The sequence below is a fragment of the Physella acuta genome, unplaced genomic scaffold, assembly GCF_028476545.2.
Source record: "Physella acuta isolate Inbredline_101_S28 unplaced genomic scaffold, ASM2847654v3 ptg000014l, whole genome shotgun sequence".
NCBI lineage: Eukaryota > Metazoa > Mollusca > Gastropoda > Physidae > Physella > Physella acuta.
The window spans coordinates 802,365-827,963 of NW_026731534.1; the positions used below are offsets into that span (position 1 = coordinate 802,365).

The 25,599-nt window shown below is 33.8% G+C and overlaps 2 protein-coding genes across 3 annotated transcripts; both read left to right on the forward strand.

Annotated features, from left to right (window-relative positions):
• The first annotated feature begins 97 nt into the window (after positions 1-97).
• On the forward strand, positions 98-5,381 carry LOC131936233 (riboflavin kinase-like). 2 transcript variants are annotated; one of them, XM_059293152.1, is made up of 5 exons: positions 98-177; positions 504-652; positions 1,929-2,083; positions 2,608-2,710; positions 4,133-5,381. In XM_059293152.1, exons 2-5 carry the CDS (start codon positions 559-561, stop codon positions 4,531-4,533), a joined length of 753 nt encoding a protein of 250 aa, XP_059149135.1. In that variant the 5' UTR covers positions 98-177; positions 504-558; the 3' UTR covers positions 4,534-5,381. The 2 variants fall into 2 exon arrangements, with proteins under 2 accessions (XP_059149135.1, XP_059149129.1); XM_059293146.1 differs by lacking the exon at positions 98-177 and having other exon boundaries at positions 444-652.
• Positions 5,382-12,238: 6,857 nt separating this feature from the next.
• Positions 12,239-21,440, forward strand: LOC131936363 (talin rod domain-containing protein 1). The gene is made up of 6 exons (XM_059293310.1): positions 12,239-12,357; positions 13,284-13,590; positions 14,173-14,424; positions 14,671-14,763; positions 16,338-16,572; positions 17,148-21,440. Exons 2-6 carry the CDS (start codon positions 13,369-13,371, stop codon positions 17,858-17,860), a joined length of 1,515 nt encoding a protein of 504 aa, XP_059149293.1. The 5' UTR covers positions 12,239-12,357; positions 13,284-13,368; the 3' UTR covers positions 17,861-21,440.
• The last annotated feature ends 4,159 nt before the right edge of the window (positions 21,441-25,599 follow it).

The following is a 25,599-nucleotide window of genomic DNA, read 5'->3' on the forward strand; positions in this document are numbered from 1 at the left end:
TAAATTAGGCCCATGTTGTACAAAGTAGGCCCTGAAGCTTGCGGTTTTCATTAAAATGTTACGGAAGTTGGCTCATGCTTATTTTAAGACAACCAGTACATGGTTTTATAATAGAATCGGATACCAATAACAACTTCGCTATATCTAGCTGTCTACGTTCGTTTTCGTTATTTAGAGGTGGAAATAAGTTCAGTTGTCTGTCTTCAGTGTGTAGTGTGTTGTAATTTCGTCAGCAAGCAGCACTATATTAATATACAGACTCAATAATAAAATAATAATTTAGAAGCCTAATTTTAATCTAGATCTAGATCTACCTATAACTCCTGTTATTTATTATTTAAACACCTAGCCTTACAAACACTAAACTTGACTAAACTTAAGAAAACAAATTTGAGTTGAGTCATTTAAATTTGTTTTTAATAGGCCTAAGTGAGAAAGTTAGTTCATTAGGTCTACTTGTAAAATTGTAACTACAGATCTAGACTAAATTTTTTAAAAATTAGCCTACAAAATTAAATTAGACCAGACTTCTTGAGATCTTCAACAAATTAAAAACAAATGGCAGAAATCGACAGCTGTCTACCATATTTCGCTGAAGGGACAGTTGTTGCTGGTTTTGGGAGGGGAAGCAAAGAGCTAGGAATACCAACAGGTAGGTAACTAAACCAAGACATTCTGGATAGAATCTACTCAACCTAGATCTAGGTCTTCAGTTATACCAGTGTCTGATGAAGCCAAAATTGAAAATAAAATCTTCTTAGCAATGGGGTTTTAGATCACTCATCATCATTTAGATATTATTAATATTGATTTAAATCTACAGGCACTAGTAATTATAATTAAGTTTAATGATAATGGGTCTTAGTAAAATGCTCAATTGAAAGAGCGAGGGGGTAAAATGCGAGAAGTAGAAGAAAATGCATAACATACGTGCGGAATTATGGAGTAAATAGCAAGCCCGAGACATAATTTGATACACGTATTTTTTTGGTTGATATAAATTTCAAGCCGTACTAGAGGATTTCACATAATGTCAGCCGCCAAGCCGAACTTTTGATACTGAAATTTCCCTTTAGTCAAACAAACTTTGATTAACATTAACTGTATAGAAAAACACAATTTTAGTAATAAATTAGTACTCAAAAGCTTTGCAGCTAAATATTTGTAAATGTAGGCCTAATAAAATTAATCTGTAATAGTAACTAATTTTAATTGAATACATTTGAAGTACCACACCATGAGTTACATCACAGGGTGATACCCAACCTAGTCATGCCACCGGGTACAAATATAATTTCTCATGATCCATGAATAAAAATTTAAAAATAAGTGAACAGATCATCGCAATTCATGAAAGAAAAGAATCTTTATTTAATCATTTATGAGATTTCAAATAGTAACTTTTATAAAGACCTAGCAAAAAAACAAGATGTTGCCTCAAATTTTGTCAGGGACAAGAAGTCACACTGACTTTTAACCCCTTCTAGTGGGTCTCCTAGCCCCACATTAACTTTTGACTGATTTTCTCTGTTTTTTTAAGTGAGTGACAAACAAGTGTGCTCCCTACATGAAGTACTGTAGTCCATAGTTAGGGCTAAACACAGAACTAAAGAAGAATGTAAAGTAAAAGTAAAGTTCCCTTTTTAAACCTGATGGTCTATGGGGCAAGTGAAGTAGTTTACTTGTTTCTGTGACCTCAGCATATGAAGAGATAGTGTGGTCAGCACTATGCCCAGCCGCCTTTACTTTCCCTAACATGAGTTAGGTACCCATCAGAGTTGCGTGGACTCAGGGACAGTCTACTGACTTGAACTCGGATTCGAACTCGAGACTTACGGGTTAGCAGTCCAGCTCTCTACCGCTAGACCACCCCATCCATTAAAGAAGAATGTTTTAATGAAATATGTTTACTCATTGCTTGCCTACAGCCAACTTCCCAGAAGATGTGGTCAAACATCTACCAGAGACTTTCAAATGTGGTGTCTACTACGGTTTGGCCAAGCTGAAAAGCAGACCGGATGTTTTTAAAATGACAATGAGTGTAGGGTGGAATCCTTATTACCACAACACAGTCAAAACTATGGTAAGGCTACCTGCTACAGTCTTTTTTGAGTTGGACTGATGAATCTGGTGGGTTTAATTCAGTGGTGAATTAGTTGGGTTGAATTTTTGAGAGATGTTTTGGGATAACCTTTTGAATGATGATTCTGTTAAGTTGACTATTTGAGTGATAAATGTGTTGGGTCTAAGATTTAACTTGAGAGATGAATTTATTGCTTCTGAGTGATGACTGTTGTGCCTTTGGAATGAAAAATATTTTGCTTGCCACCAAGACTAGCCTCACGTCTCTGTAGGAGGGGGGGGGGGGGTCGATGTGAGAAGCATAACTCACTTAATGTGAGAAGTAAACTGTAGAATGAGCTGTGCTGTGGTCGTATTCTCACACTGCACTTGTAGCAGTACACAACACCTATCAGAGGACTTACACAACTGTTAAAATTTGCAGGCTTAATAAAACATTAATTGTAGCAATTTACTTTACTTGTAATACATATGACATTATGATAAAGAGAGTAAATGACCTGGTATAATTTAATAATTTATCAGGAAACCCACATCCTACACAACTTTGAAGAAGATTTCTATGGTGATCACTTGCAAGTGATTGTTCTGGGTTATATTCGGGATATGTGTGACTTCAAATCACTTGGTAAGTTGAGTGTCTTCTGTACCTTAGCTCTGTGGCTTTAAATCACTTGGTAAGTTGAGTGTCTTCTGTACCTTAGCTCTGTGTGTGACTTTTGATCACTTGGTAAGTTGAGTGTCTTCTGTACTGTACCTTAGATCTGTGTGTGACTTTAAATCACTTGGTAAGTTGAGTGTCTTCTGTACCTTAGCTCTGTGTGTGACTTTAAATCACTTGGTAAGTTGAGTGTCTTCTGTATCTTAGCTCTGTGTGTGATTTTAAATCACTTGGTAAGTTGAGTGTCTTCTGTACCTTAGCTCTGTGTGTGACTTTAAATCACTTGGTAAGTTGAGTGTCTTCTGTACCTTAGCTCTGTGTGTGACTTTAAATTTAAATCACTTGGTAAGTTGAGTGTCTTATGTACCTTAGCTCTGGCCCCTCCTCACCTGTTGCTGTTAATTATTGATTAACTTTCACGTTTTAATTGCTTGTAGCTTAATGTGAGCTTCAGGTATTTGTTTTTGCATGTACGAAAACATCTTGTCTTCATTGAAAGTGTGACTTATTTATTTTTAATTAAAGGTCCAATTACAAATAAGTATCAGAATCCGCACACTAATATAGTCCTATATTATTTGAGGATTTAAAATTGTGTAAATCTAAGTGTGTTTAAAAAGGTTTTCAGCAAATGTAACATCTTTTTTTATCATATCCTATCACTATGCGTTAATAAGTAGCTATAGGAGTTTCTTTCAGGCATCTTTCAAGGGGGAGGTTAACCCCCCCCCCCTCCCCATAAACAGAAGAAAAAAATGTATATAGAAATTATCTAACAAGTGTGTCTCATCTCCCCCAGTTACGCCAGCCCAAAGATCATTAAAATTCTCTGTTAAACCAATTGTGTCAGTTAGTTTGAAAAACGTGTAACTAACAAAAACAGTTTTATAGGATATTATTTCATGTTTTTTTTTTTCATTAATAATTAATGTATTTAACTAAATCAGAAAGTGGTAGGTAATATAATATAGTATACATCTGTGTTTTTTAATGAATTATTTATGGTAAATGTGACAGATGTTCCCATTGATAGCATCCTGCTTAAGAGCCTGTTAATGAGGTCATCATACATCCTCTTTTGTTCCCCGCAGCACATATCCTGTTGTTGTTGTTTTTTTTTGGTAACCATCCTGATCCATGCTTGACAATAGATGGCCTACTGTGTGTTGACTAGGTAGTTAAAAAAAAATTGTGTGTACATTTTCTAATTATAGCATGTTTTTCTCCCAGATGCCTTTTGTTCCCCGCAGCACATATCCTGTTGTTGTTGTTTTTTTTTGGTAACCATCCTGATCCATGCTTGACAATAGATGGCCTACTGTGTGTTGACTAGGTAGTTAAAAAAAAATTGTGTGTACATTTTCTAATTATAGCATGTTTTTCTCCCAGATGCACTTATATCAGCTATCCGTAATGATATAACAGAATCCACTACAAGATTGGATAACCCAGAACTCTTGGCTTTCAAAACACATCCGTTTTTTTCAACATCTCCATTGACAGTTAAGAAGCCTGTTGATTCATCCAAGGTAATCCACACAGAGGCTTGTGATCCTGGGGTCACTCTCTTGCAGCGTGGGCCCAGTGTTGATCTCGCTAAGACTATACCCAACGGCTCCTTGAATGGCAGCGCAGACTGCTGTGAGGAGAAGAAAATTTGCATCACAAATCTGAAAGTGAAAAATTCAGCAAGCTGCGAGGATGAAGGCTCGTGTGGGCCTGACAGGGGGGCGGGGCTGGTTGGCAAGGGGATGTCTGACAGCTTTTGTAATGGACTGTCAGCTTTGTAAACACTGACTGTCGGCTTTGTGAAAACTAATTTTGCCAACAAAATTTGAGAAAGGTTGTGCTTATTACAAATATATTTCCAGATTCAATCCAACTGGATGAATTAATGTAGGTGACACTTTTTATTAAGACTATGGATACGAAGTGTTACTTCTACTTCTAGTCTGTCTGCTACATTTTCTGTACACCATGTGTATTTTGATAGTCAGTTTAGTCTTTGTGATGCTCAATTTAGAAACTTATTTACAACACAAGATAAATTAAACATTTTTACACACTTAAAAATTTGTTTACATTTTTTTTTATAATTTCATTTTTTTTCTTCTACTCTTTTATTTTCGCTAATAAGGAGTTAATTTATTAGAATTTATTTTTAATACAATCACCTTCCATTTCTAATTTGTCACCACTGGCATTTTTACACTAAAGTGGAACTTAATTCAAGGACAGTTTTAAAGTGTAGACTTAAATTTTTTTTTTTAATATATCTCGCAACTTAGGAAGTTAGAGACCTAGACAAATATGGTAGTGCTATGATGTTTCATAACTGTTTTCTTTGTTATTTTTAGCATATCTTTAAATTTTTTGCTCTTTATGGCAACTTTTTTTGTTTTCCAATTTTAAGTCATATGTATCTAGACTTATTAATCCAACATTCTCACCACCTACAGGTTTAGTAAAGTAGTTATTGCACTATTAAATGTATCATTTTCAAATTTAAGTAAAATATGATGTCTTCAAGGAGAACAAAGCACACTATAAATTTTAAATAACAGTTAGTTTTCAGTTTCATTCATAACACAGGGTTGTCTAATGGCAAGCCTGTGTTGTATTATCAAGTACAAACTTTATTGTGTGTTTTGCTAATAGGTTATCAAGTGATGCTTATTTAGATCATTTAAAAAAAAAATTAAACTTTGCCCATGAAACTTACCATTTTAATTTTATGTCTGATTAATGTATTTCAATATATGTTTAACTGAATGAGTTTTGAATATAGCATAAATAGTATAATTTGTTTTTTTTCAAACCGATTCTTACAGGAATATTCGATATTAGAATATCAAAAAAAATTTTTATTGTATTTCTGGTTACATTGTGTATTTACACTTTAAATGTTTTAGTTATGATTCACTATTTGAGATGTAAGAAAATGTTTTACTGTTAGTTTTTGTGTAAAAATTTGTTTTAATTTGAAATTATTTTATTTCATGTGATATTTTGTAGTGATGTTATTCGTAATGAACATTTGGGATCAACACTGAGCAAATTACAACTGATGCTGTTACTCAGGTACTCCAGCAGTAGATGGTGAAGTAAGGTCAGAGGTTACAGCAGGATTGCCCAGTGTGGGACTTGCTGGTTGGACTCTACAAATATTGTCTTGCGCTTGGGTTAGTATGCTGGCTTTGCTTCTCTTGTAACGGTGTGGTGTTTGTTAGGCTACATGACTGTCCAGTACTTATAAGTACCTGCTAACTTGATTCAATGTCCATAGTGTACGAGAGTTGGTATTCTTTTTCTAATAGTAACAATAGGCTATTTTATTAAATCAATGTTATCGCTATCCAATGATTAAGCAGATGTACAAATTACTGTAGTTTTAGATATGAGAATAGCTACATGAAAACTAGAATTATGTAACATTTTTTTCAAACTTTTAAGTCCACTGACCAGTTTTTTTTTTCAGGCAGAAAAAAAAACCCTGCCTCTGTATATTTACTTAGATAATTATGACCAGTGGCGTAGCGAGGACGGGTGTCACCCGGTGCAGCACTTAATGGTGTCACCCCCAGAGGCGTAGCGACCCTTCCCGGGGACAAACTTTCAGATTTTCGATATATATATTTTTTTGCCTTGGTGTCACCCCCCTAAATGTTGTCACCCGGTACAGTCTGCACCCCCCCCCTCGCTACGCCCCTGATTATGACTTTATACTCTGTCCCTCTTTTAAAATGACTTAATTATGACTGTCACTCTATAAATGAAGTGCTGGAGTTTTTTTTTTCCTTATGTGTGTAGTTTAAAAAGTGTTGCTAATTTGTTTTGTTGTTTTTTTCCTTATGTGTGTAGTTTAAAAAGTGTTGCTAATTTGTTTTGTTGTTTTTATCCTTATGCGTGTAGTTTAAAAAGTGTTGCTAATTTGTTTTGTTGTTTTTTTCCTTATGTGTGTAGTTTAAAAAGTGTTGCTGATTTGTTTTGTTGTTTTTTTCCTTATGCGTGTAGTTTAAAAAGTGTTGCTGATTTGTTTTGTTGTTTTTTTCCTTATGTGTGTAGTTTAAAAAGTGTTGCTGATTTGTTTTGTTGTTTTTTTTCCTTATGTGTGTAGTTTAAAAAGTGTTGCTGATTTGTTTTGTTGTTTTTTTTCATTATGTGTGTAGTTTAAAAAGTGTTGCTGATTTGTTTTGTTGTTTTTTTCCTTATGTGTGTAGTTTAAAAAGTGTTGCTGATTTGTTTTGTTGTTTTTTTTTCCTTATGTGTGTAGTTTAAAAAGTGTTGCTGATTTGTTTTGTTGTTTTTTTTCCTTATGCGTGTAGTTTAAAAAGTGTTGCTAATTTGTTTTTTTCCTTATGTGTGTAGTTTAAAAAGTGTTGCTAATTTGTTTTGTTGTTTTTTTTCCTTATGTGTGTAGTTTAAAAAGTGTTGCTGATTTGTTTTGTTGTTTTTTTTCCTTATGCGTGTAGTTTAAAAAGTGTTGCTAATTTGTTTTTTTTTTTTTCCTTATGTGTGTAGTTTAAAAAGTGTTGCTAATTTGTTTTGTTGTTTTTTTTCCTTATGTGTGTAGTTTAAAAAGTGTTGCTGATTTGTTTTGTTGTTTTTTTCCTTATGTGTGTAGTTTAAAAAGTGTTGCTAATTTGTTTTTTTCCTTATGTGTGTAGTTTAAAAAGTGTTGCTGATTTGTTTTGTTGTTTTTTTTCCTTATGTGTGTAGTTTAACAAGTGTTTCTAATTTGTTTTGTTGTTTTTACTCCTGGTGAATTTCTCTTCAACAAAATTGTTGGCTAATATTTTAAGTTGTGGAGAATACATTCGTTCTCTGTATTCTCCAAACTGTTTTCACTGAAGCTGTATATAGATTTTTATACCATTCTGTGATGTGTTATAGCAACATTTGTCATTGGTGAGATGAGTGTTTCTCTCAGACCTCTGGTAAAGTATATATTTTCTATATTAAGTTTTTTAAAAATTTCTATTTTGGGAGAGGGGGGCAATGGCTTTTGAAGAGATGTCTGAAAAAAACATTGGAAGAAATTCAGGACAACTAATCAAAATGTGTACAACATTGAATTATGGATCTAGAGTTATACTTTGATATTCATAGTAATTTCCCTTGTATAAAAATTGTCTTGATAATTGGTTTGCTGTTGCTGTTCATAGCATTTATCCTGTCACACATTAATGATATCGTATGGAAACACAGTCACTTATTTATAGCTTAAGTCATATAGTAAAACATAATGTAGTAAACATGTGTTTTAACATATAGTTTGGACAACTATTAGTTGTCAGATTTTGTTTTTAATTTATCATTAACAATTGTAAAGTTTAAAGAACAGTCATTAAAACTTAGTAATATTAACTCAAATGATTAACTTAACATGGTATACAATGTATTGAAGTCAGGTGAATTATTCTATGTATATAGATGAACTATATGATGTATGTGATATAACCAGAGTGCTTTGGTTCATTGCTTTCTGGGTTGGGGGTGACAGGTGTGTGTATCTGTTATCTGCATGTAGATGAACTAGTATGATGTATATGACTAGTATGTTGTATTTGGCATAGCCAGAGTAGTTTTGATTGGTTGCCTTCTGAGGTTACAGGTGTGTGAATCTATTGTTTGCATATTCATCCAGAATATTTTGTTGATTGACTTCTAACTTCTATCACACACACCTGTGCCATATAAATATGCTAATTTTGTGGGTCGTCCATTCATGATGTCCAAACGGGACATATGAGTCCGACAAAAATTAACTGTTCTGCACTGAGAGAGGGGGTTTGAAGTCAATGTGGACGCCCACAAATATTTTCTCCATTAATTAACTGTAACAAATAATAATATTGATTTATCATATATAATACAGCTCAACATGTAATTACATGAACTCAATGTTGTTTTAGTTTATTCAAACTTTTTAAAATGTGCAGACAAAAATATTTATTTACTGCTTCCTATCAGATTTATTTGAAAATAAAAATTTAAACAAAACATGAGCTTATCAAATATTTATTATTTCAAAACTCTTTATTGGTTTTCTCAACACACTTCTAGATTTTACTCTTACAATATTTTGTAATTGACATTTCTGAATGGAAAAAATCTTTATATTGGTTATGTTCATTCCATATTAGCAAAAATCTTAAAATATTATTATATATCTGTTATAATAGAAGGGGGAAACACATTTTAAAAAAATCTAATATTTATAATGGGTGTACTATTTAGGCTTATGTCATTAAGTGGAATTTTATGTAAATTAATCATATGTGAACTTTAAAATACTTACTCAAAAGCCCTAAAAAACTGATTAATATAAATTATTACAAAATATTAGCATTGTAAGGTATACAATGTACATCACAGAATTAGAATATTGAAGATGTTTTTAGAGAACGATTACATTTTTGAAGATTTTTACATTATCTTGTGTGAAACCGAAATTCATTAGTGGATGACCCTGTTGTTTTGATGATTTATTTATTTCAGTAGATGAAATTACCATGTAAATAAAAATATTGTATTTATTCTTTTTAAGTTACTTGTATTGTCTTAGTTATTTTATTTGCTTTGAAGTTAGCTTTTTCTAATGTCTAGCTGATGAATTTCACTCCATAAAAATTTTCTTTACTACATTTTAAAATACTGAACTGCAGTGGTCAGGTTTTAAAAATAATCAGAATTTCTTAAAGCCTGTTTCCCTATGGAAAATACATGTTTAAATTACTACAAAATGAAATGTGTATTTTTAATATGTTGGCTCATTTCATTTTTATATATCTGGCATCTTTTGTTGTATGGCATTAGTAGTGGCAATGACATTATTGTTGGCAATGACATTAGTTGTGGCAGTGACATAATTGTTGGCTGTGGCATCATTGCTGGCAATGACATTACTGGTGACAGTATATACAGAATATTTATACTATTTATGAGACCAGTGGAAACCCATGGTCAATCCCGGGCTTGACTTAGTAGGACATCCTTGAGCCAACCCAGCTCTTATGAGTACCTGACTTACTAGCCCTTAATATGCCAAGGTCACAGAAACAGATAAACCATACTTCATGTGCCCCTTGGACCACCAGATTGGAAAAGGTATCTAATAAAATACGAGACGTAAAAGACTGTACCTTTCAAATAATTTTTCATCATTTTATATTACAGAACAATATTTTTTTTCAAAACGGGTACACAATTTTGAGTAGATACATTGAAATAAAAATAATTTGATTTTTTTTTAATTTTGTGTGGAGTATTTAGTCAGTATTTTTATTTTACCATTTCCAGCTAATGTGGTAGGCTATATAAATAACACCTAGAGCATTTTATCTAAAAACATTTTATTATTAAAACACAAAATATATTTTTATTAAATTTATATTTTTAATAATTCATATATTTTTGTGTTTATTTTGTCAGCTGACATTGCCAGGGTGTTTTGTGAGTAAATTTTTATGTTAGAAAATGTATGTGTTAGAATGATCTCCCATATAGGCCTACTGCCATATGTCACATTAACACAACAGCATATCAGAAACACCTACAACCATGTGATATTGTTTAAACAAATGTATCCTTAAATAAAAGTTGTTAAAGTAAATAAAATGTTATATGAGAAATGTTTTAGTGTTACAGTTTATTAAAGTTTGCTTGCTAGCTGTGTAGTAATGTAGCAATTATCTACAACATAAAGCCTACATTTATTGAGGGAAATTAAAGCTCCTTTTTAGACCTAGTAATCCATTGGGCAGATGAAGAAGAGTTCATATATTTCTTGATCTTGGCTTATGAAATGATAGTGTGGTCAGCACTCGGTCCAGCCAACTTTACTTTCCCAAATGTAAGCCAGGTACTCATCAGAGCTGGGTGGACTCTGAGACGTCTTCCAGTCACTTGTTGGAACTCAAGACTTTGAGGCTAGCTCTACCATCCCACCATGCCATCCAATATATAATCTTATGCACTGCTAATTTATTATACCCTAGTAAGTGCCGTTATATAGATCTACTAAGCTCATAAAATTATAATTTCTTCATGGCTGGTGGTCAGTCAGTTCAAAAACCGTTAGACAATGGAACAATCTCGGGCAGATGAGGCTCGTTAGCTGGGGACAGCCACTATTTTAGGAGAGACTACTCCAAAATCAAACAACTGCTGCCTTGTAGTTTGTTCTTGGTTGGACAAAGGCTATGGAAGCAAATCCAAAAAGAAAAGCAGGCTGAAATTGGAGTCAATGGCCTCAATGGCGCATAACCAGTTGACACGTAATCCTTAATTGTGATGGAAGCATGGTCGAGTCGGCAAAAGGTCATGGTTGATAAATTCAAAAAAAGTCTCGAGTTTAAACCTTCTGGCAGATAAGGCTCGATCCCTCCCAACTCTAAAAATTAAGAAAGAATTTTAAGTGTTGGAAGGGATCGAACCTTATCTGCCAGAGGGTTTGAAGTCCACTGAATTAGAACCAAATTAATTAGATACTATACTCATAAATATTACTGAAGTTTTAACTATACTATACTTCTTCAACATAATTTTTTAATACTCAGCAATTGTAAATAGTTTGAAGTTCAAACATTTTTAAATTTGAAGTGCAATCACTGGCTCTTTAAAAAAAAAAACATTTTCTTTATTTTTCTCAACATCATTCTGTCTAAAGAAGTGAAACACTAGCTGATTTCTACTTTTAATATTTAATAACAACTCCCCGAACAACATATTTATTAATAAGCCTAAATCTAGATTAGATTTTCTATATCTACTATTAGGCTTATTTAATATTTATTATTAGGACTTTAGTAAAATGCTATTGCAGTGCATGCATCACGTAAGCCTACACGGTCTGTCTAAAGTTTAATGTAGCAATATAATATACAAGACCCTAAAATTAGAATCCCTAAATTTTATAAGATCTATCTAGTATCTATAGAGCTATTGTAGGACTAGATTCTTTATCTTAGCATGGGGAGAGGGGTATCCACCCAAAGTTCACAAATTTGATTGGAGGGGGGGGGGGGGTTATCCATCCAAAGTTCACGAATGTGGATGGGTGTCAAAATGTAACAACTGCGACTGTCATTGATGAATAGAATAGATCTTTTAGTGACTTTTAGTTCTAAATTTTTCTTGGTAATAGCCAGTATTGGATATTAATTAAGTATAAATAATAATATTATTAAATTTATTAGATTCTATTAATAATAATATTATATGCACGAATTCGCCGAATTAAAAATAGTAAGCCTATAATATTATCAATGATTGGTATTGATTCATTAGGTAATACTAGATCTATATAGATATCATGATAGGCTATAAATTTATATCTTATTATTTGCTTTTGTTTGACTGTCGGAACAGAATTTGTTTTAATATTTAGAACAGTAGAACAAATTATAGATCTATTCCTTTTCGTAAAAAAAAAAAAAATAGGCCTACATTGAAAACATTTTTAAAATAGGCAAAAGTACTTGATACTTTTTTTCGTGAATATTCGCTGAAGTTGTAGCATTTGTTTCGTAACCTTCTTGAACAGCTGATTTGAAGTTGAAGAAAGAAAGGGGGCCCCGCCCAGACTGATTTTAGAAATGTAACAAAAGAAAGTATGTGATGCAATATGTTGAGTTAAATTATTATAGATTGATAGTTAAACTATGTTAAAATAACTGCGTATTTTAGATTTCGGTGTTACATCGCTAGAACATGGTCTGAAAATAAAAACATACCGTGGCGTACCGCCGTAACAGACACAAGAAATAAAATTTAATAAAAAGAAAGATTTTTAAAAATCACTGATGGCCCATGAAGAGTTCGGTTTGTTAAAACAAAAAAACTCAAGACAAGTCAAAAATAAATCTAGATTTACCGATTCTTGACATTAGACATCTAGATCTAGATGCATTCTAAATTTACTAGATAATCATCAGTAATGTCACAATGTGAAATTCTACATCCGCCATAGGCTTATTAAGTTATTATCTTTATAAACTTACTCTTTGGTTTAATAATAAAGTGCCACTTGCAATCACACACCCCATCAGACAGACTGGAGATCCAAATTACATTGAAACAGTGAGATAGAACCAAATTCCTATGCAGCCATTCTAGTGTGATATGCATTTCATTCATTTTTTTTATATTCCTACGCATAGATTTCTTGAGGTTTTCAAATCTGATTAATTAATTACCTAACCTGCTTGTTCTGGGTTTTTTCCCCCTATTTCCCCTTCTTGCATTATTCTGTTCATTTAGACTAGTCTATTAAATATATAAAATATGTTATATGCTGCATATTAGGCCTGTAAACTGTTATTTTGTATGTTTAAACAATTTTTTTGTATTTAGTCAGGAGTACCATGATATAATTGACATTTTTACCAGCTGTTTTCATAACTTTTATTATAAATATTTTAGCGATCACCCACACTATAATTTTCTGCTGTTAGTTTAACCTGGAATACAAAAAAAAATAGTTAGCCTGTTTGTGCAAGATTGTCTAAATAAATTATATACTTTCATGTTTTTTTAGGATAAGCCTACAAGACTTTGCACAGTTTTAAATCACCTGAATACAAATGAAGCTCCAGTTTTCAGACCTACCAAGTTCATAAATTATGATGAATGATAATGCCAGAAGTATCGTACTTATCTTCGACGAATCTCTCACACGTATCCAGACAGTTTCCGAGCTCCTGTTGATCTCTTGCACGCCGCGACCTGTTTACTCCAGACCGGATGATTTGACCCTCAGTGGGGACACATTTGTTAAGTACCGGGATCGTGTAATTGGACAGCTGAACAAGATGCTTATACTGTCCAGAGATATAGCCACACAGGTAGGCTAGGTTAAGATTGTTAGTTCGGATGGGTTCTTAAATTTAGTTTCTTGTTTATCCTCACATTGTACTCTGTTTAGACAGAATTTAACAATAATTTTGGTTGTTGATCAAGGAAACAATAGCCATTTCAAAGGGACAGGGAAAGTAGAGCATCAAATTTTTATGGCCAGAATTATAAATAAATCATTTTACATCACCTTTTATGTTTTAGCCGCACTTTAAATTGATACAAGTGTTCATTTTAATTTTTACTAGTAGTGACCTCAGTACTTTTTCTTTACTTTAGGAAAAACTTACTTCTTATCTGGTTATTGCTTTTTAAAAATACAATTTTACCTAATTTGTGCTGTTTTTGTTGTTGTAACATATTTTCTGATCACTTGTTTAAAACTTTTAATAAAATATTTCTATAATGTGTGGGTAATTTTATTAATGCTTAATACTTAATGCTTAGCAAATGTAAATTCCAATAATTGAATTTAATCCAGGCAGAGACATACATTTCAACACAGAAAATGTTAGCTAATTTCAAAATAGTTTGGTCATTAATTTTTTAACCAATGAATTGATCCATTTTAGGTACATGGCAAGCAGATTCACTGGAAACAGTTCTGTCAGCGTGTCCAAGAGCTGACCACCGTGGTCATCTACCTCTCCGAGTTGTCTGCTCACATTGCCTACCTCATCGCCATCAACATCCCAGGGAGTGAACCGGCTAAACCGGGACCGGTTACAAACTTGCACCAGCTGACCCAGGCGGAGTTGGACATTAAGTTTTCCTGCACACGGTTGAAAAGATCTAAAATGAATGACCTTCATCCGCATGTTCTGGTACGTTCATATTAATGACCTTCACCCTCATGTTCTAGTAGGTTTAATTTAATGACCTCCACCACAGTTTTCAAATATTGAAACACTTGGCATAACACATTTTATTCTACAGTTAGCTTAAAATTAATTTATTTATCAAGTATTCTGGCAATGTTTCATTAGTGCCTGACAGAGATTACAATGTTTTTTTTACTCTACCTTTTTGTCTTTTTTATGGTGGTAAAACCAAGTATTTTGTTATTTCAGGTTGATCTGTGTAGCTGCTTAACTAAGTCACTGACAACTATGACTGATATTTGTAGGCATGCAGCTGAAAAAATTTCCGATACCAATGATCAGGTTTGTTTGACTAAGTTGTTGTAGTGAAAAAATTTCAGATATCAATGATTAGGTTTGTTTGACTAAGTCGTTGTAGTGAAAAAATTTCAGATACCAATGATCAGGTTTGTTTGACTAAGTTGTTGTAGTGAAAAAATTTCAGATACCAATGGTCAGGTTTGTTTGACTAAGTTGTTGTAGTGAAAAAATTTCAGATACCAATGATCAGGTTTGTTTGACTAAGTTGTTGTAGTGAAAAAATTTCAGATATCAATGATCAGGTTTGTTTGACTAAGTTGTTGTAGTGAAAAAATTTCAGATATCAATGATCAGGTTTGTTTGACTAAGTTGTTGTAGTGAAAAAATTTCAGATAACAATGATCAGGTTTGTTTGACTAAGTTGTTGTAGTGAAAAAATTTCAGATATCAATGATCAGGTTTGTTTGACTAAGTCGTTGTAGTGAAAAAATGTCAGATACCAATGATCAGGTTTGTTTGACTTAGTTGTTGTAGTGAAAAAATTTCAGATATCAATGATCAGGTTTGTTTGACTAAGTCGTTGTAGTGAAAAAATGTCAGATACCAATGATCAGGTTTGTTTGACTTAGTTGTTGTAGTGAAAAAATGTCAGATACCAATGATCAGGTTTGTTTGACTAAGTCGTTGTAGTGAAAAAATGTCAGATACCAATGATCAGGTTTGTTTGACTTAGTTGTTGTAGTGAAAAAATGTCAGATACCAATGATCAGGTTTGTTTGACTTAGTTGTTGTAGTGAAAAAATGTCAGATACCAATGATCAGGTTTGTTTGACTAAGTCGTTGTAGTGAAAAAATGTCAGATACCAATGATCAGGTTTGTTTGACTTAGTTGTTGTAGTGAAAAAATGTCAGATACCAATGATCAGGTTTGTTTGACTAAGTCGTTGTAGTGAAAAAATGTCAGATACCAATGATCAGGTTTGTTTGACTAAGTTGTTGTAGTAGTGACTGCTGTATTAATAATTTTAATTGTTGTGTGCTACCTTCTTGTGATGAATGGGGGTGACACTGATTGTCAACTGTTTTATCTGCCTGTGATTGACCTATACCCAGCTGTCAACTCCTCTGGTTGTCAACTATTTTGTCTGATTGTCAACTATTTTGTCTGGTTGTCAACTATTTTGTCTGGTTGTCAACTATTTTGTCTGTCTGTGATTGACCTATACCCAGTTGTCAACTATTTTGTCTGGTTGTCAACTATTTTGTCTGTCTGTGATTGACCTATACCCAGTTGTCAACTATTTTGTCTGGTTGTCAACTATTTTGTCTGTCTGTGATTGACCTATACCCAGTTGTCAACTATTTTGTCTGGTTGTCAACTATTTTGTCTAGTTGTCAACTATTTTGTCTGCCTGTGATTGACCTATACCCAGCTGTCAACTCCTCTAGCTGTCAACTGTTTTATCTGCCTGTGATTGACCTATACCCAGCTGTCAACTATTTTGGCTACCTGTGATTGACCTATGCCCAGCTGTCAACTCCTCTAGTTGTAAACTGTTTTGTCTGCCTGTAATTAACCTATACCCAGCTCTCAACTCCTCTGCTTGTCTCCACAGGACCAGTTCAAGCTGTGTGTCAAGGCCATCACCTCCACCACTGGCTGCCTTGTGTCCAGCATCAAAAGCTTCAAGCACTCACCCACAGAGACACACCTCCAGAGGGTGGTGGCATTCTGTGACCCTGTCACAGCCGCCAGCTCCGCCCTCCTGCGCTTTGCTAGTGAGGAAACTTTCATTGGGACCCCGGGCTCTCTCTCCAGCCAAGCCTCGGAAATGTACAAGTCAATTCTAGGTGAGAAATGTAGTCATTTATTACTCCACTTTTTAGATCGTTTCTGCTTAAATTAAACTTTTTAGAACTTTTCTACTTCAACTAATGGACATAGGTGTGTGATGATTAACTTCTACTTTTAACATTCAATCTTTCGAGACAAAAATCACTGAAGTATTAACAATGTCCAAAAAATGTAACTCAAGAAGCTTTTGGTATGACATTAGGAATAGGTGTAGAATAATTTGTGGTGTTTGATGGTGGGAGGTTTGATATTTGCACCTCCACCTCCACTATCACATTTTGTTCTAACAGTGCAGATTAAATTATAGATTTCTAAGTTTCTGTTAGCTCAATCCAGAAAGGCTAATATCTATTGTTATGCTGTGTTTAAGTACATTGTTTCTTTGTCTGTATACTACTTATTGAGCTATAAATCCTGTTGTAAATTTTTTACTTTTGATATTTTTCTCATATTTATATAGTTATAGTGTTATTGTAAAGGATTGTTTCCATGTAATATTTTGATCAAGTTATTTTTAAAAAAAACTGCTGCATTAACAAAATGAAATTCACTGATGTTTTCTCTCCTGTAGGCCTGTCTATGAGCATAGCCTCAGCCAATATACAAATCTGTCGGGCGGTGCGTGACCTGGTGTACTCCACATCAATCAAGAGGAACCAGGACCGCATGTCTCTGTGCGTGGAGTCTGTCACCCGCTCCTCCTCCCAGCTCAGGGACCTGCTGCTCTCCCACGACTTTTCTTCGCGCATCGAGTCCAAGAAAAGCCCCAAACTTTCCAAGGATTTTAGCATCCCGTCATCGGCGCTTGAGCCAGTGGAACACCATCACAGACATTCAAGGTCGTCTAAAAATAGAAAGGAAGGGTCCCAGTCGCCGAAGAACAAGGAGAAAATGTTAAAGCTGACGGAGAAAATTTCCTTACACTCGGGGGACAAAGACCTGGTGCAGCTGACAACAGGAGATAACTCCATAAGTGAAGCAGTCGTCTCCCCTTCCTCACGCCCCTCCTCCATATCTGTTGAGTTCTCTCTGTCCGATGTCGCATCTGATGACAACCGGCAGGAAGGTTATTCTTCTCCCAACCGTTACTCCCCTTCTTCTTTGCTTCTCTCCCCTTTGTCCACATCGTCGCTGTCCTTAGAATCCACATCCTCCTTCTCCGCGGATGCTCCTTGCTTTGGTGATGACAGTTCCCCGCTGGCGGATTCTGCTGAGCCAACTCTTGGCCTGGAACAGCTGGTCAAGGAAGCGTCAGAAGAGAAATCCTCAGAGAACCAAGGCTGACGTCTCTAGCCCTGTTATCTTACAGTACTTTTTGGTCATAATTTTAACGGGATATCTGCCTGTACAGATAGTTTATAGAATTAGTTCAACCTGCTTATATTACTCACGTATTTCCTATTTATTTTGAGAATGTAAAAACTGTTTCACTGTTAAAGAAACAGTGTATTGGCAATGAGACCTTTATTTTGTAACCTAAATAATTATTTCACTGTTAAAATTATAAATTATTCAGTGATAACAATCGATTCAGCCTTGAGTTACAATTCTGCAATGCCAAAATTTAAAATTCTTAGCTTTTATTTCTTTCTAAATTAGTATTCTCAGTTTCATAATTTGTAACAGAATATGTAGAAAAATCTTCTTTCTTGAGCAACACTAAAATATTTACACTTATACTGTTTTTTATTTTTAAAAGATTTTCACTCAAAGACTAAATCAGAATTGACATTTATTTAAAATCCCTCTATTTTAAAATAAGAGAACAAACAGCGTAAAAAATTGTACTTAATATTTTTCAAGGAAACTTTTAATTGCATTTTTTAAAACTGAAAACTAAATATTTAAGTGTTTATATTTACTATAAATATGTCTAGTACTTTCAAATGCACACAAGTATAAAGTTAGATATTGGAATCATATCCTCAAGTTATTCATTTGTATTCTATGTTGTTTACACCTCTAGGCAATATCAAACTTTTGTTAAAAAGCTTTAATTTTCAAAATAGCATTTTTAAAGAGCTTTAAATCATTCTAATTTTGTCTGATGTTTTGTCACATTTAAGCAGTATTGTTTTATTGAATACATCATAAAAATATACCAAATATGTTTTTTCATGAGGTTAACATTTTTACGGTCTGTTTCATAATTTATATTTAAATGCCTGGTCAATCAGGATTTTTTAATAACCCCCTTCATTTTTTTTATTAACTAATTTTATTTAGCAATTTAAAAAACATTTTATTTATTGCAGTTAATTACTTTCTGAGTTTTTTACTACCTTCAGAAACAGTAATGCTAATGAAACCCACAGAAACATAAAAACACCTAAGATTATAATGAAATAGAAAATGAAAGAAATTTTGTTGCCACATTTTTATTTGTTTTGATTTTTAAAGCAGCAATAACTCCTGACTGATATTTTTTATTGTTGTAAATGTTATATACTTAATACTTTTAAAACATGGTATTTGTTTAATGTTACAAATATTTCTTAGCTGATAATTGAGAAATTAGTTTTATGCTTTTTTTTATTCTGCACGCTATGGTATATTAGCTGTCTTCTGTTAACTTGTGTTATTCTATATTTTTAGAATGTATATTCATTTTTGTGCCATCTTGGATTTAAATTCTTCTCCCATTGTCGAGATTTGACATCAGGTAATATAGAATTCATAATAAGATAGTTAAATAATATCTGAGGTTCCTTCCTATCCCTACCTATTATAATTTGTATCTAGCATTATTTTACCACTGTTTTAATACATTCATTGTTTTGTTTGCATTTTTACCAGGAAAATCAAAAGATATTTTTTTACATTCTAATTTGATACTTTTACACATGATACTTTTTAAACTGTAAACCTCAAGTGCATCTGTTTGACACCTTTAGAAGAATTTAGTAAAATTTTAGCCTAAATACAGTTTTAGTAATTTAATAAAAAATCGAATGTGTAAAATCTCTTTTTTGTAAAAGACACCATCAAGAATAACCAATTAGCACTTTATCTTTTAAGATCAGTTGATGTTAGTACAATGGAATGTGCACTATCAAGTTTTTTGATAATTGTGCTTGTGTTTTTAGAAAGATGTAGTTAGGTAATTTAAAATTGTTTTTAAACTTTATACTTGTGATTTATAATCAAAATATTTTATTTATACTACTGGTCAAAAAACGTCAAATTGTTGCCATATTAGTCTTCTTTTAATGCTTCTATTTTTAGCATCTACTTGTTAAAAGTTGTTACTTTGATATAAGTAACATATTGTAAAATGTAAAGTTTACCCCAAGGTATAGTTAACATGTTCTAGCCAAACTTTTAGAAATGCATTTAATAGTTAGTCCTCACAATGGTCAGTATGTATTTATCACTTCACTTTTCATTTTGTGTTCTAAGTCAATTCACAATGATATTGTCTTCTATTTATCAACTGTTATCTTTGTTTGCCATATTTATAGTCAAACATATTGCATTGAGATTATTGTTCTTTTTTTCTCTTGTTTGCATTCAGACGACTCCACAATGTAATTTATTCTAGTCAAAATTCGGCAGGCATTAATGTTTACCATTAAAACCTCCAACTTTTATTTTAAGGTAAAGCTTGCATTTATTTTATTACCCATTTTAAAATATAAGCTGATTAATTTTAATAATCATGCTAGCTGACAAAAAAAATATTTTTATAAAAAAAAATTTGAAGACGTTCTAAAAATACCTATTGTAATTTCTTAAAAGACAGAACTATTTGACTGAAATAGTTAATCGCAGCTCATTAATTTATACAGCTGATGTTATAATTTTATTTTTTATACATGTTTTACTATAATTTCTATTCTACTCTTTAACTTGTTGTCTCCATTTGCCATAAGGTTTTTTTTTTGTTGCTTTCATTATTTTTTTTTTTTTGCGATGTTATATTTTTGTTCTTTACAAATCAACAATTAAATACCTATGTTTTCTGTGAAAATTATTTTTGGAAAGAAAGTCTAGCAGATGAAACATAGGCTTTAAAATTGTCTTCAGAGTTCATCAAGCAATTAGTCACTAGTCTGATAAAAATCAACAAGGTTTACAAATGTTTGTTTACAGTATCTGTATGTAGGGCCAATAAATACACTACCAGTCAAAGTTACAAAATATTATTTATTCCATGACAAATAGTAATTTAATTCAGTGTATGCTTATTGGTCTATATGTTTATTGAAAATGTTGGATTGGATTCAAAAGTTTACTTCTTGAGGAGTCTGTAAACTTGGAGTTTGTCAATAATTTTGATAGATTTTTTAAGTAGTAAAAACAATTGACTTCACTTATAAATGCCTACAACAGATGGTCAGAAAAAAATGTGTCAAAGTACAATTAGTTTATTTACTTTTTAATATTAAGTCTCTTATTTATAAGTATTTGTGCAAAATGGTTTTCAATGTGTATGGTGCCTCTTCAGCCTAAATTATATTTGTATCAAACTAGAATTATTATTTTGTGAAAAACCTGTTGTTCCTCTACACAGTGGCAGTACGTTTGTTTAATAGTTTAATTCAACAAGAATTTCTGAGATCGCACTGTCACTTGATTGTGTCCCCTTGTTGGGACAAGAAAGTATATCTTACATTATTGAATTGTATTCTTTTTGTTAATGATACGATCAAATACTCCTACTACAAAAGCGTGCAAGTTGTGTAGATTTTAATAGACATGTTGTTCCTTCACAGTGAATTGTTTCATGTTGTTCCTTCAAAGTGAATTGTTCCTTCAAAGTGAATTGTTCCTTCAAAGTGAATTGTTCCTTCAAAGTGAATTGTTCCTTCAAAGTGAATTGTTCCTTCAAAGTGAATTGTTCCTTCAAAGTGAATTGTTCCTTCAAAGTGAATTGTTCCTTCACAGTGAATTGTTCCTTCAAAGTGAATTGTTCCTTCAAAGTGAATTGTTCCTTCAAAGTGAATTGTTCCTTCAAAGTGAATTGTTCCTTCACAGTGAACTGTTTCGTGTTGTTTCGTTCTAGCACGGCACTTGTCATACTGTCGTAGTTTTCCATTTCCGGATTACTTTTAGATTTGTTAGACACCATTAACTTCTAAACTACAGTTGTAGTGTATTTGGGTTGAGGTTCAACCCGGTAGTTTATTTCTTCCGGCGGGTATTTAGATTTACCACTCCAACAAGCCATTCTCTCCCCTTTATATCCTGTTAAACAAACCGAGTTAGCCAGCCTGGCAAACTCCTCCAAAATCTACTTCGGTCGCTGATTGCGAGGAGGTTCTGGCCAGCTGTGTAAATTGTGCAGACGTGTGCTTTGTAGCTCCTCCCCAGGCACTAATCGGAGATGATCATTGATCAGTTGGCGACTAGCCTTTACTAGTTTTTATAAATGTTGTTACTCGTAGGTCTATCTTTCGGTAAAAAAACAAAACAAATTTCAGTGTACTTGACAGTTGGTGGCCGGAAAGAACAGCAACGGAAAAAAGCGCAACGGAAAAAAGCGCAAATCAAAAAGCGCAACGGAAATAAGCGCACACGGAAAAAAGCGCAAAGAGAAAAAAGCGCACACAGAATAAAGCGCAAAGAGAAAAAAGCGCAAACGGAAAAAAGCGCAAAGAGAAAAAAGCGCACACAGAAAAAAGCGCAAACAGAAAAAAGCGCAAACGGAAAAAAGCGCAAAGAGAAAAAAGCGCAAAGAGAAAAAAGCGCACACAGAAAAAAGCGCAAACAGAAAAAAGCGCAAACGGAAAAAAGCGCAAAGAGAAAAAAGCGCAAACGGAAAAAAGCGCAAACAGAAAAAAGCGCACACGGAAAAAAGCGCAAACGGAAAAAAGCGCAAACAGAAAAAAGCGCAAACGGAAAAAAGCGCAAACGGAAAAAAGCGCAAACAGAAAAAAGCGCACACAGAAAAAAGCGCAAACGGAAAAAAGCGCAAACAGAAAAAAGCGCACACAGAAAAAAGCGCAAACGGAAAAAAGCGCAAACAGAAACAGAAAAATGCGCAACCAGAAAAAACACAACGAAAAATGTGCAAAAGAGAAATTTAGCACAAAGACCATATGGACTAGATGACACATTTATACATGACTGTTAGGGCTGCTGTGAGAGTGTCGTGTTTGATCACGTGATCTACTACCATTTAAAGCGTACCACTACCATCTGCATTCCCATCACCACGATACAGGCGATAATCACTTTACACAATGCCTATTATTTTCTTGGTCAATAATTATTTAACTACTATTCTCGTATAAACATAAAACTATCGACATTACACGAAGTATCTTTCACATTCTCCCTAGTCCGAACTACCTAGCTTGCATACTATAACAACCCGTTCCTATGGCAAAACTTCACTCTCTTTCATCCGCGTCATCAAACATGCATTTGTCATATCTCTCGTAACAACATTCATTCGCACCAAAATAACAATTTTGTATTTAATATTTTTTCACATCATGACGCACCTACCTACCTACCTACTACCCACCTACCCACCTACCTACCTACCTACCTAACTACCCACTTACCCACCTACCCACCTACCCGCCTACATACTTACCAAACTACCCACCAAAAAAGTATCGGCGAAGTTCGTAAGTTTCGTAAACTGTACTAGACATCATTTTTTTAATGAAAATTCATTGACATCATTGACATATGTTACATATATGTTACATTTTGCGATAACCTTAATTAGTGCGTTGGGCTTGTATGAAAACTCACTTCGAACTAACTCAATTACATGCTATTTATTTTAACATTACACGGTAAGCGTCACCCAACTGTTGTGATGTGAGGTGAGGACAGGTTCGACAATAAACCAACACGAAAGTACGAAAGAGACATAGATTGCCTATTAGAGAATGGACCCCTTAACTTGCCTAACCCCACCATTTATTATACCCTACCTAACCTCTAAATTTACTGCGCTAAATGTTACTTCCCTCCCAATCGTTCCTATTCTACAGAATTGTGTATACTATTTATTTACATTCTTTAATCTCAATATAACTAAAATAGACTTTTGTTTGAAGGGTAATGAAAACATGTAAACAAAAGAAATTCGCATAGATTTAGAGTAGCGTCCCTATGTATCGTGGTGATGGGAATGCAGATGGTAGTGGTACGCTTTAAATGGTAGTAGATCACGTGATCAAACACGACACTCTCACAGCAGCCCTAACAGTCATGTATAAATGTGTCATCTAGTCCATATGGTCTTTGTGCTAAATTTCTCTTTTGCACATTTTTCGTTGTTTTTTCTGGTTGCGCATTTTTCTGTTTCTGTTTGCGCTTTTTTCCGTTTGCGCTTTTTTCTGTGTGCGCTTTTTTCTGTTTGCGCTTTTTTCCGTTTGCGCTTTTTTCTGTTTGCGCTTTTTTCTGTGTGCGCTTTTTTCTGTTTGCGCTTTTTTCCGTTTGCGCTTTTTTCCGTTTGCGCTTTTTTCCGTGTGCGCTTTTTTCTGTTTGCGCTTTTTTCCGTTTGCGCTTTTTTCTCTTTGCGCTTTTTTCCGTTTGCGCTTTTTTCTGTTTGCGCTTTTTTCTGTGTGCGCTTTTTTCTCTTTGCGCTTTTTTCTGTTTGCGCTTTTTTCTCTTTGCGCTTTTTTCCGTGTGCGCTTTTTTCTGTTTGCGCTTTTTTCCGTTTGCGCTTTTTTCTGTTTGCGCTTTTTTCTGTGTGCGCTTTTTTCTCTTTGCGCTTTTTTCCGTTTGCGCTTTTTTCTCTTTGCGCTTTTTTCTGTGTGCGCTTTTTTCTCTTTGCGCTTTTTTTCCCGTGTGCGCTTATTTCCGTTGCGCTTTTTGATTTGCGCTTTTTTCCGTTGCGCTTTTTTCCGTTGCGGTTCTTTCTGGGAACCTTGACAGTTGTATAGGCCCCTATTTGTTATAAGTGATCAAATCATTGTGGTTTGACCTGTCCCGCGGCGCTGTAACAAAGTTGTAGTGAGCTACAGTGACAGATGTATTGCATGCAGATGTAATGATCATTATAATAAAGACACATTTGTGACCAAAGTTCTAGTGCGCACATTTTTTGTGTTGTTGTTTGTGTATAGTTGTTAGTGTCCTAAAGTTGTGGCATTTCATCAAGTGTTTCTTCCAGACTTTTTTCTTCGGGGGTGCACTTGAAATTTGCGGGGGGGGGGGGGGGGGGGGGGACAACAAATTACGAAGAGAAGCCTGGAAGAAACTCTGATTTCATCACACCAATGTGGTCCCATAAATGACGTCACACTCGTAGGGGGGAGGGGGGGGCCGTAATTTTGTGACGATGTGTGATGAAGGGGGGGGGGGGGTTGTTCAGATGTTGCGACGTCACATTTTTTGCATTATAAAAAAGCAATGTTAGAAAACGAATCGTAGGACGTTATTTCGCGTTTTTAGATAACTGTTTTAATAAATTGTAATAGTTTAGACAAGATTTTGGAAAAATATCGATGTTTAAAAAAAGTTCAACTGCAATTTTGAGGGGGGTTGAGGCGTGGCGTCATTTTAGGGGGGGGGGGGGGGGAGGTCTGTCTTTTTGTGACGGAGGGGGGGGGGAGGTAAAAATCGTCAAAAAAAGAGTGACGTCATTTATTGATGACCCCCAATGGACAATCTAAAAAAAAAGACAATAAAACCTTGGAGTAGTTTTAAGAAAAAAAAATACTTAAGTTACATAAATAAAGCAGTAGGCCTAATTAAAAAGATCAAAAGTAATTTAGAAACACAAGTTATTACAACAATGCTAGTTACAAATAAAGTAACAGCAAAATGGAAATTACGCACCATAAGGTTGAAAGCGATCCTGAAAACTGGCGCACCATAAGATTGAAAGAGTTTCTGAACATTTCGCAGCGTACTATTGAACGGAAAAACAAACAAAAATCAATGTTTATACAACGGCAACTGCACAATATTGTGTTATTAATATGCATCTGATTCTAATTTAGCGGCCGTTATTTCATCAATGTTACTGATTGATATTTAAAATAACTTTGTTCTACCGCCTATAGTAAAGTGTAGCAGATTCGTTTTCAGATAATTTCTTTTTATCCCTGGAG

Bases quoted from the DNA above. Each gene is read 5' to 3' on its own strand.
- LOC131936233 (XM_059293152.1), top strand. From the start codon at position 559: ATGGCAGAAATCGACAGCTGTCTACCATATTTCGCTGAAGGGACAGTT. The intron at 653-1,928 runs GTAGGTAACTAA...GCTTGCCTACAG, and splicing joins AGAGCTAGGAATACCAACAG to CCAACTTCCCAGAAGATGTG. The intron at 2,711-4,132 runs GTAAGTTGAGTG...TTTTTCTCCCAG, and splicing joins GTGTGACTTCAAATCACTTG to ATGCACTTATATCAGCTATC.
- LOC131936363 (XM_059293310.1), top strand. From the start codon at position 13,369: ATGATGAATGATAATGCCAGAAGTATCGTACTTATCTTCGACGAATCT. The intron at 13,591-14,172 runs GTAGGCTAGGTT...GATCCATTTTAG, and splicing joins CCAGAGATATAGCCACACAG to GTACATGGCAAGCAGATTCA. The intron at 14,764-16,337 runs GTTTGTTTGACT...TTGTCTCCACAG, and splicing joins TTTCCGATACCAATGATCAG to GACCAGTTCAAGCTGTGTGT.